The sequence below is a fragment of the Ostrea edulis genome, chromosome 6, assembly GCF_947568905.1.
Source record: "Ostrea edulis chromosome 6, xbOstEdul1.1, whole genome shotgun sequence".
NCBI lineage: Eukaryota > Metazoa > Mollusca > Bivalvia > Ostreida > Ostreidae > Ostrea > Ostrea edulis.
In genome coordinates, this window is record NC_079169.1 from 55,243,204 (window position 1) to 55,255,231 (window position 12,028).

Here is a 12,028-nt window from a genome sequence, read left to right on the forward strand (position 1 = left end):
TTCAGTTAAACTTTTCAACACCTACTTCCAGGGGCCATGTTTTAAACAAACTCGTGAGTACATTGCCTAGTGTGTTTGCATATCAATATGACAAATTGTACGCTTGAGAAGATTTACAGTAAACTATACATTCCTATATAAATCCAAAGTGTGGTTCAGTCCTGGCCCAGGGATCATGGTTTAAACAACCTTGAATTTATATTACACAAGAATGCTTGCAAATCATTCTAACATTTTTCAAATTCTAATCCTTGTGGTTCTTGGGATAAGAGTTTAATTAAAAGAATTCCCTGACATAAAACATTAAAGGGGCATTGACAAGATTTGAGGTGAAAAGTTTCAAATTTTATTTTTCCATTTTTAATGTTTCAAATGGTTAACTAAGGTAGTTCTAATGGTCAGCAAAAATTTGAATCTTAGTTGTCGAGGTACATGTGAGATACAGAGCTCACAATTCACAAGACTCATGTAATGTTTCTGTTTACATATAGCCTAGATATACCACTAAACATTCGTTTAAAGCAGATTTTATAATTCACCAATTAATTCTGAACATAATTTAATAGTTTCTAGTGTTTAGCACATCTCATTTTGTTTTAAACATGCTATTTTTTTTATTAAGCAATCTATATGTAAACAAAAACATGGCACGAGCCTTGTTTACATAACATTGAATTGTGAGTGCTGTATCTCAATTGTCACTCAAAAACTGATATTCAATTTCTGGTTGACCAATAGAAATACGTTAATTAAGCATTGTAAACAATAAAAATGTAAAAAATAAAATTTTCAGCTCAACCGTGTTCATGCCCCTTTAAACCCCTATTGCAGTACAACCCTGGCATCTGGGTCAAAGTTAATTATTTGTTTGCTTACGTCCTGTCGGGAATTTTGCAAAATTGAGACGTCACCTGCTATAAGGGAAGTACCACAAATTTAGACCTATGTTTAATACTTAGGTCCGTAGCACTGAGTATTCATTTATGTGCCTATGCCTGCCGCGACACGGGACCTTCCTTTTTAAGGTCATATCCGAAAGACCCGTGATTCTCACTTCTAAATGCCGAGCGTTTGGCGAAGGAGCAATCACTACCTATGTATTACGTCTTTTTTTGACACGGCCATGGCAAGAGAGGGGTTCGAACTTCCGGTGAAGGGCTGCAAAATTTAGGCCTATGTTCGCCACTTGCGGCCTTTGAGCAGGGAGGGATCTTTATCGTGAATGAAAGAGGAAAGCAGAGAAATAGATTCATAAATACAATAAATCCGTTCAATGGATCCGAGTCCGTCATGGATGGCTCTATCCTACCCGATGTCGTCACAAACTTGAAAACGAAGTACATTGATAGGTCAGTTATTTCTTTATTGATGTCAATAAATTAGTGATTAGGCATGAAAGACATTGATATATAATTGAAAATGTTAACAAGCGATATTCCCAGGAAATAAAACATACAAAAATCCCTGCAAGGGAAATTCATCAATGTACACCAATGATTTCTTAAATTCAACAATTACTGTTAAAACAAAGTCACTCTTTGTCTCAAATATCTACACATGTAACAGGTCAAGAATAATATACTCTATCAGAAGTACATTCCTAAAACACTGTTCCTGCTGTTAAATACATTACTAATATCTTGTAAACAAAATATTAAAGTTTTCCACCATTAACCTTTCGCATTTAAACTTGCGATCTTCATGCAAGATGCTTTCCTGCAAGTTTGATAATAATCGGATAAGAGAGAACTACGTGTAAATTCACTCATAATCTAATTTGGTTGTAAATCTGACCGTAATTTCAGTCTATAATAAATAATAGGTGTGTTTTTAGAATGTTTTGTTAAATAAATGGAAAGTACAAATCATAATTTAGCATAGAGTTAAAGATTAATACACCATCACAAAGGTTTACATTTTTCTTCAACATTTTTCAATCACCATTATTCTAAGTTACATGTATTATACTTTTAAAAAGTATGAGCTGCATGAAGTGACCACGATCAAATTATGATAGAAAAATTATCAAGTCTCAGAGTTGTAGATATAGGAAAATAGTCATTCATATATATATATATATATATATATATATATATATATATGACAAGTTTTGAGGAAAAAGTAAAATGTGACCAAGGTTATGACGTCAAGTTCGAAAATATGAAGCGATTTAGAGAAAATGAATTTCTAATTTTGTTTCACAATACTTAAGCATGAAAACTACTGAATCAAAGACTATTTACAATCCGGATTTGAATATAGCCATTGCTGCATCTAGTTCTTTGGTTTTTCAATGTAGAAACAAGGATTCTTGTCCGACCATAACATACATGTAATCCGACGAATCATATATTTCAAATTGTACGTGGTCAGTACAAGACGAAAACGTAACGCACTTGGCATAACCCATGTGTACAATAAAAAGACACTATGCACGTACCACTGTTCTACAAAACTGAAGACAGCACGTGTCAGAGTACCAGAACATATTGTAAACACAAAGGCATCACACATGTCACATTTAGAAGAAGAAAAACTTAATACAACACATGTCAGGGTCAAAGTATCATAAACAAGGTCATCATGCACGTGTCACGGTTAGACAAAGCCTAAGACAGCACGTGTAGACACAAAGACAGCATGCACGTGTCACATTTAAACAATCAGAACGTATTGCAGAAACAACTAATATATTTACAGAAGACAGCACACATATCACATATTAAATAACTTCCATCGTCCTTTATACACGAACAAATAACTTGTTTACGCTGATGTTTCTGCTGCGTATCACGTTAAGTAAAACACACACGGTTCATATTATATTATAAGGTTTGTTACATCTTACGCACGTGCGTCAATAAGTAGCTGTTTGTTTGGTCAGAACGAGCTCTTCACCCATCCATAACACTAAATCTGGGCTATAACTTCCCTATCATGTGTCGGACATATTCTGAAAGTACACATATCAATTCTTTAAATCTTTGATTCCTTATTTCTAAATATTTCATATCTGATCTAGAAAATAGAAAGATTTCTTTGTCAGTTTTATCAGACCTCACTTTAACCTCAATCAGACGATACCTTTGTAGTCGATTTTCCCGTCGCCATTTTGGTCCGCTTCGTCTATCATTTCTTGTGCGTCTTCCTCAGCCATTTTGTCTCCTTATCATATAAACAACAATACTATTAAGTTTTGTTCCACATAAACGTTTTGTAGTATAATTTGTGTATTCTGTGATAGACTTGACTCGTTGATACTACTAGGGGTCACTTATCAGTAAGTGTTTCTCACGCAGTATATACAGGTAAAGAACGTGTTCAGCAGGTTTAACAGTTTCATTTTCTTTCATATTTCCCCTCTGTGTGGAATATTTTGTCATCAAATTCTCACGCTGGCATTTATATTGAAAAGTGCAAGATCAGAATTCCCAAATCCATGTGTGTATTTTGTGTAATCATTAAAATGTTCAATGCACTCATTATTGAAAGTTTTAATGAAACAAAACTCGACATTTTTGATAGAGTGGAAAGGGATAGTTCCGAATTAAGTACCCAATATACGTGTATATGAGATTGTTAACTGTGTTTGAAGATTTTAATGACAATGGTTTGATTTGTCAGAGGGGGTGATATGCAATTATATATAAAAGTGCATTGGGGTGAGAAGTCAAATGCGAACTTCAATGCTAGCTGCTAAACTAAGTTTAAGCATTGTGACACGTAAAGTTACATACTAGTAAGTTGAAAAAGAGATGGATGGCAGTTAATCGGCTATATCTGTACGAAGTTGAAATTTTCTTCTTTGGTATCTGACAGTTGTCAAAACTCAGCAGGAAATTGGGTATGGGAAGGGTGAAATGGTGAAAGTTGTGCATGACAGAGAGAGATTCTTCCAAACTGATCCTGTGGATAGTGTATTTACACACACTTTTCTGTTTCTTAAGAAATTTCATTTACCGGTGTGTGTTGTTTAATGTCCCACCCGAGAATTGTTAACTCATAGGAGACGTCATCATTGCCGGTGAAGGGCTGCAAAAATTTGGCCTATGCTCGGCGCTTACGGCCTTTAAACAGGGAGGGATCTTTATCGTGCCATACATGCTGTGACATGGGACCTCTGCTTTTGCGGTCTCATCCGAAGTCCCCTCTTACATGTATGACAAGTAAGAGGTACTGAGGACCTATTCTATCCCAGATCTTCACGGGATTCATTTACAGTTTCTCGGGACTTATTTTAAAGGACTGCCAATGAAAAGAAACTTTAGGAATTCTGTAAATTCGGAAAATGGAATTTCAAACTGAACTATTCATTTGGCATAAAAAACCTGTCCTTTGCCACCAAACCAATGTTTCCACTCCGAGAACATTTTTACATGCTTTAGGGTGCCATTTCATAGTCTATTGTCAGTGCATGTATATATTACATGTAATTATTTACCCAATTTCGTCATGTAAAACACAAGTTCTTCTTTCTCTATGAAGCCATCGTTGTCTTTGTCAAGCATTTTGAAAGCATCTTTCAGGTTTTGGTCCGTGTCATCTGGGATCTTTGAAAGTACCCCGCTGTTCAACATGAAATTCTCAAACTCGCCGAACTCCACGGTACCATTTCCTGAAAATATTTTTCTTTTCTTTATATGTTAAAAGAATTTGGTTAAAAGTTGGTCGTGGGAGTTTCAACCCAGAGTTTTTTATACATATATGTATGCAAGATGTTTAATCTATAATGGAAAAACCAAAAGCTTTACTTGATGATGATATGAAAACTCATTAAGTTGCTAAATATATAAATTATATTTTTATCACTCTTAGTTAGAGTTGGGGGCAAATCACAATACTGGTTAAAACCAGTTCTAGCGAAGTCCTTACGTGGTACTCACTACTCAGCACAAGAGGATTAGGTAAATTCAGTAATGGTTATATCTAGAATTGCAAAGATCAAAGGAATGCCGCGGTCATTATTCTACGATATTCCTTACCGGTAACTGGTTATGAGAAAATTGAAACACATCTCGCTTGAACTTCGAGTTTTGCTAGTGCAACATTAAAGTCGATGACTGAGAATTCAATTTTGAAATTATAAAAATCAATCAATATATGTTGTAAATTTTTTTTTATAAATGACTTTACGTAGTTCCACCCTCCTGTGACGTCATAAGATTTCGCAAAGTCAATGATTAAATAAAATTTATGCATGACAGGAACATAAAATTTTTGTTGGAATCTTTTTCAATACTTATTGTAAAAAATCTTGTTAAACGTAAAATATTTCAAAAGTCGAAGTTATATGTGAAAAATCAATTTTATGTTTCAAAACATTGAATCCAAGGGCAATAACTCTGTTTTCATTAAATCATTTATCAATTCCATTATGTGATAAATTTCCTTTATTTTTCACAAACATTTAGTATATTTTTTAAAGAAACAGTTTTATGAAATTGTTATGAATACTATTATATCGTTTTAACTAGTCTTTGTGAAATTTTGATAATGCTATTTAATGAAAATTGCATTCTCTGACGTTAACAGGTATATAGGTGCTAATAGATAGAAAATTATTAATACTGCAACATACTTATTTGTCATTTTTATTTGTTACAAAGATATATTATTTGAAGAATCAACAATCAAATATAAGGTTGAACCTATAATTCTAGAGGGGTGGAATTACCTTAAGAACATTTGTCATTTAGTATAACCCAATCGTCTGCATTCTGAGAGCAACACACATGTAAAGATGGCAATTCACAGACATTTTTTAAAACTGTATTCAAAGCAATTATAATTGATATATTAATTAATCCGTTAAAATCAAACTAAATACTTAAAAAAAAAATCAAAATAGATTTAGAATACCCCTACCATCTCAAATTTTCGTCAGCAAAAACAATATAGGCCGTTTCGGAAACTGCCATGACATTACAGTGACCGAATAAAAATAAAGTTCTTGTTTTAGTGTATATTGCAGGATAACCTCCTTGGTCTCGAAATGTATTCGGCTTTTAGATTTCAAAACATTTCTCGACCATTATTTCTTAAAGAGACACTACAGCTCATTTTCCACATTTTAATGAAGTGTTTTTTAAACCATATATTGATAAAATGATAAAATTCACATCGATACTGACAATTTTGAACATTTGGGATGCATCAATTTACTCTCAACTGCGCGTTGAAGATCGTCCGGAATTCAAAGGTTTCTTCATGTTGACTCGGACTTTTGAATGCTTATTTACATCACGTGGTTTTGAATGACAGCAAAGGTGTTGTGTAGGAAATTATCTAAATTCCCCTTCAAGGGGGTCCACACTCACCTTTCAAGTACATAAGATTATTCCCTGCTCCTTATAATAACTAATTATAAATAATTATTTCAACAGAAACCCTTCCATGTTCCCATTGACCGATGTTTTTACAACTAACACGTGTCGTGTTCAGATAAAAATAGCACGTACTTACTTTTAAACGTAGTGTCTTCGCAGCTAGTCTCAATGGCAGATTTAGGGGGTCAGTATCCCCCTCCCTTTTTACGCCACAGATTGTGAATGAAAATCAAAATTTTGCACCTGAATGGCCGATTACTTTGGCTAATCTTTGACTTTCACACCCCTCTTCGGAAATCCTAGATCCGCCACTGAGTTACATGCGTTTCTCCGAGCTCTCTGATTTCCAACGGTCATACTGATCCCTAGGTAAATTTTATTTCACATATGAGTTTTATCTCATTCTATTTTTACCTCTTTTCTCACAGAATCTGTCAAAATGCTAGATCTATCAACTACACTTTCTCTCACTGGACGACATGCTGCACTGTTTACTGTCTATGCGCATGCGTCTGAAGACTAAAAGGAGGAGACTCGATATTTTTTGTATAGGCCATCAAAAAGTATTCATTTTTACGTTAAAACGATAATTTTTAACTTTAGATAAGTGTTATTTTCGTAAAGTTCATACTTTCAACAATGCAACAAAAATTGAGAAAGCGCTGGGAAAATTGTCATTTCATGATTTTTGCGCAAAATGAGCTGTAGTGTCTCTTTAAGTAACGTGCTAGCTGTATCAAGACATACTATAACACCTGGCCTCAAAATTGGTTTTGCCCCAATTTTGGCCTGGCCTCAAATAGGTATTCAATAAAATCCATCAGATTGGTGGTAGTTCCTGATTATCTTAAAGTGCACATTTACTAATTTTTCTGCTATGTCTTTCAAAAACTAAACCAATAAAAATCAATGTAATCAACCAAAATTTTGAATAAGGGATCGGAATCAAGTTAGAGACCAATTTTGGGGCTACGCCAACATTGCGGTCAGACCAGGCCAGGTTTTATAGTATGCCCTCTTTCGATCTTCATATAAAAACTAACCATAACATACTCTCTCGAGTCATCAACACTACATAGACAGAATTTTTGAGGAAGGAAGCAGGCGACCGCTGGAGTGCAATGTTGACCTTCGGTGACAATGTACAATGTTTACAATGTCATATCAGCCGTAAATATAGCCCATGCACGGATCCAAAAATTTTCCATTGTGGCAACTCATATATCTGGGTTCTAACATTTGGTATTTCACAACTCAAAATGCACCGAAATAGGCAAAACTAATGTATTTTTGGCCAATCGGGAAGTGGGTTGGCTAGTGTCTCAGCACCCAGAGTCTCCTTTATTACATCTGACCTTGATGTAAGTCACCGACCGTCCCCCATCTAGAATGATTTCCTGCAATGGCCACTTATTACACCACACTTTATAAAGCGATGTAAGAGTTCTAGGAATCCACTTAACGATATTGAAGTGAGAATGCTATTTACGCACATCCTCGTCTCTTTTAAATATAGAATACTGACTTAATATCGGAAAATGAACCCTCCCAAGGTCGTTGCGCGGAAAAGCGGACCGAGCTTGTGAGGATTACTTCCGCGCGAAGACCGAGGGTGTGCAAATTTTCCATATATTAAGTTAATAACCTTTCATTAGATATATTTCAAACTTTATGCACTTCTAATTCTCTAAGTGCACACCTTTTTGAGAGAATTAACAAATGAACATGTATGGATATTTGTACGTATAACCTTCACGTTCGCGTTCCTCAAGTTTACAGTAGTACTAGAAAATACTTGTATTAGTTTTATTTGTGTTAAAGATATACTACAAGTAAGTGCTTATGTACAAGTAATCGATGATATACCAATTTGAAGTGACGTGTAACATTTCGTAAGCAACATAACCGATGACGCAGAACACAAACTTCCGGGAAGAATTACCCATACACGTTCATTTACGTCAATTGATGTGGCATCATCCAGTAAGAGCAGATGTGACGTCATAATGAAGACAATGTAGCCCCCGGACATTTCAGTGCGGGCTTTTTTATGGCAAAGTAAAAGTACAAAATCTTTCTATAGAGGAAAAAATATAAAATATATGATAACAAGCATTCTGAGAGTTTTGCATAGCAATACATAGTCCCCTAATGGAGGGGGAAATTATTGGACCGCAACAATATTTGAAGTTCATTATGAGACCAAGGTTATGGTAAAGGTGAAGATTGGGAAACCAGGATAGGAATAGTTGAAAAACTATTCAGGTACAAAAACTAGACCAGGAATATTTAAAAAATGAATATCTGTAAGCACACACACTCCCTTCTCTGACAATTCATGCTATTTATTTTTAGTTCAAAGCAATGTACCAAATAGCACATGAATATCTGCAAGCACAACAAAACAGTCTGGAAAACTGATAATTCATGTTATTGTGGGTTTTTTTTTAAGTCCAAGGGTCATAACTTAGTGAAAAAACAACGGACCGAGATGAAAGTCGATCTTGATCTATAACTTGTTATGGCAAAGCGATATATCAAATATGAAATGAATATCTGCAAGCACATCAAAATTAGCCCGGAAAACTAATAATTCAAGCTATTTTTTTTAAGTCCAAGGGTCATAACTTAATGATTGATTGATTGATGTTTTCCGCCACACTCAACAATTTTTCAGTTATCTGGTGGCGCCCAGTTTTTATTGGTGGAAGAGAGAACTCAAATGCAATGTACCTGGGAAGAGACCACCGATCTTCCTAAAGTAAACTGGGAAACTTTTTCACATAACGGCGCGAGCTGGATTCGAACCCGAGCCGACAGAGTTGAGAGGCCGTGTGATTTTGAGCGCGATGCTCTAACCACTCGGCCACAGAGGCCCCTCTTAACTTAATGTAAAATTAACTGATCGAGACGAAATTCGAACTTGATCTTGATCTGTTTGGCATTTGCAAGCGTTTGGCAATGGAACTGTCACTACCTGTTTTAACGACTTAGGTGTGTCGCGGCCAGGATTCGAACACCGGGCCTTCCGCATGCGGGGCGAACGCTCTAACCTCTCGGCCACCGACATAAGACAGCACTTGACACAATGATAGGCATCGTCACAAGTCAAGGGTTATTGATTCGTTAACGAATCAATAACCCTTGACTTGTGAAGATGAATGATAGGTTGTATTGGCAAACTAGATCGTTATAACGACCATAAAATTTGCGAAATGCTGACTTTAAACGAGATTGCTGAAAACCCTGCACCATTAAAAACAGAGGTCCCATGTCACGAGAGGCGTTAACACGATAACGAACCGTCACTGCGACGGCCTTGAGCGTCATGCATAGTTCAAAGTTTGTGACATTTCACCTATAAGTGCTGACATTTCTATATAACAGTATAAGGGAAAAGTGTCAAATGGGATCTAAAACATTAAACAATGCATACCAGGCGTGACCGGTCCATAAGAGATGCTTACTCCTCCTAGGCACCTGATCCCACCTCTGGTATATCCAGGGGTCCGTGTTTGCCCAACTCTCTATATTGTATTGCTTATAAGAGTTATGAGATTGATCGCTGTTCGTTATCTTCACCTTTCATATCAATGAGCTACATAGCGCGTACATCATTACGCACTGGGTGTCTAGTGAATTCAGAATCCCTAATGCGCACGGTGCATTCTGTAGCTGGGATGTTTACCCCCAGTGAACACTCGAGTTATACGTATCTATTTTGGACGGGGAGAGGAGGGTGAGGTGGTCGTCGAAGTTTCATTACATATACATGTATAATAAACATGTTTGGGCATTAAACCTATCTCTAAAACTTTTAAGTCGCAAGTTATGACTGATTCTAAGATCAAAGACGAAATGTAACCCAAGACAAGTACTTTGGAATTGGAATAAATTATGTAAGTAAAATACATTCTAATGGTGTTGGCAGGGAGGACCACAGTATGCTTACCATCAGTATCTATGCGTTGGATCATTTTCTCCATTTCTTGGTCTGAGATCAGCATTCCTAGGGACCTCATGATGACAGCGATTTCGCGCGTGCTGACCTTCCCATCGTGGTCACTGTCAAACAGCTCGAATGTTTGTTTTATTTCTGATGACAAAAGAATGACCAGACATTAACTATGCAATTTATAGTCAGCTCGAGTTACATCTTAATACTTCTATGCAAAATATGTCTGACGACGTTGTTTATACTAAATAATGGCTAAATACATGTTCGTGATTTCTAAAACTGTATCTCTAATCTGCAAAACTACATTGTAACATATTAGGAAAATACAAAGAGTTTGAATTAATCCCTGTTTTCTTCACATTCATGACATCTCGTAGTAACAACGTTTGCAACCAAAGATTTAAAATACAAGTAGATAGCAAGAAATATAAAACCTGTCACCCAACGTAATTATTTACTTGTGGTATGCATTCTTAAATCAAAATGTCAAGGACAATGGTTCAGGAAGATTCTTTGTTCCCAGTTTGTCGACAATTTATGGACTTTTCAGTATTACCACATATACAATGTACATGTATATATGTAATACAGCAACACATTAGGTCATGACTAGAAGCAGGTGACCCACGAGTTACTTGCCCCTGGTCTTAGATTCAAAGATAAGTCGTACTTCGAATGATATTTAATAAAGAATGTGTTTTAAATTAAGTAAGAAAACAGACATTGAAAACTGTAAGGGACGAGATCAAAAAGATCGATGTCGAATAAAAGTTTAAATTCAAGTACATGTACTTGGGGGAGGGATGAAGTTTCTGTCATCCGAAAAACACGTTACCTCTGGATTTTGCAATGATTTATGAAAATTTGTATTATTACATTCGTGAGCTAAGTAATGTGCACGTGGATAGAACCAAATCACAAAGTTAATATGAACTAATTACGTTCAAAGTCATTCTCTCACTGGTACCAGAGGGCGCGTGACGCAAACGTCACTTCCACGTGGACATGTAAATATCTGTCCTTGAGTGTAGACTGTTACTATATTGTATTTCGTTCATCATTAGAAATTGCCCAAAAAGAAATTGACAACTGTTTATCAGGCAGGGAAACGGAAGATTATTCCAATCAAGTCTCTTTGGCTAAATAACGTTTCCCACCAGACAACTTGACGTAAAGTTGGGAATCCACGTCAAAGCGTCTTTTGTCTCCTGGACAAAATTAAAAATCAGGTATGCAGTATGTACCGTGTAGGACGCCCCTTTTATACTGTTTTAGTAATCATTAACCCATAACGCTCAGATGTTCATATTCGAGGGGTGTTTGGTACAAAGTTCGGCCCCCTGGGAAAAATCCGTATGTGGTGTGTCCATGTATAAAAATTCATACCTTGCAGAACTCCTTCATTTATTTCCCCATTCTGAAAAAGAAAAGCAAAAATTTTATTATCCTTTTATATATATATATATAGAAACTCCATGTTTTATGACAATTACTTACTATGTAATGCATATACGTGTTATGTTTCCAGAATAAGAAAATGGAAAACAATGTCTAGAAGGTTTTAGTACAGGTTTTAATCTCCAACTAGGTGGGGCATAATGTAAAACTTATACGGTACCAATTTTGATGCACCAGATGCGCATTTCGACAAATTATGTCTCTTCAGTGATGCTCAACCGAAATGTTTGAAATCCGAAATAACAATGAAGTTTTAGAGCTATTATACGCAAAAACAGTGTGCCAA

At 35.8% G+C, this 12,028-nt stretch overlaps 1 protein-coding gene across 1 annotated transcript in view; it reads right to left on the reverse strand.

Annotated features, from left to right (window-relative positions):
* Nucleotides 1-12,028, reverse strand: part of LOC125646508 (uncharacterized) — a 46,562-nt gene that overhangs the window by 20,081 nt on the left and 14,453 nt on the right. Inside the window, exons 2-5 of the mRNA XM_048872841.2 lie at nt 11,671-11,701; nt 10,279-10,422; nt 4,442-4,615; nt 3,085-3,165 (exon numbers count right to left, since the gene is read on the reverse strand). Of these exons, the coding sequence (XP_048728798.2) occupies nt 3,085-3,165; nt 4,442-4,615; nt 10,279-10,422; nt 11,671-11,701 (430 nt within the window). The remainder of the gene's footprint in view (nt 1-3,084; nt 3,166-4,441; nt 4,616-10,278; nt 10,423-11,670; nt 11,702-12,028) is intronic.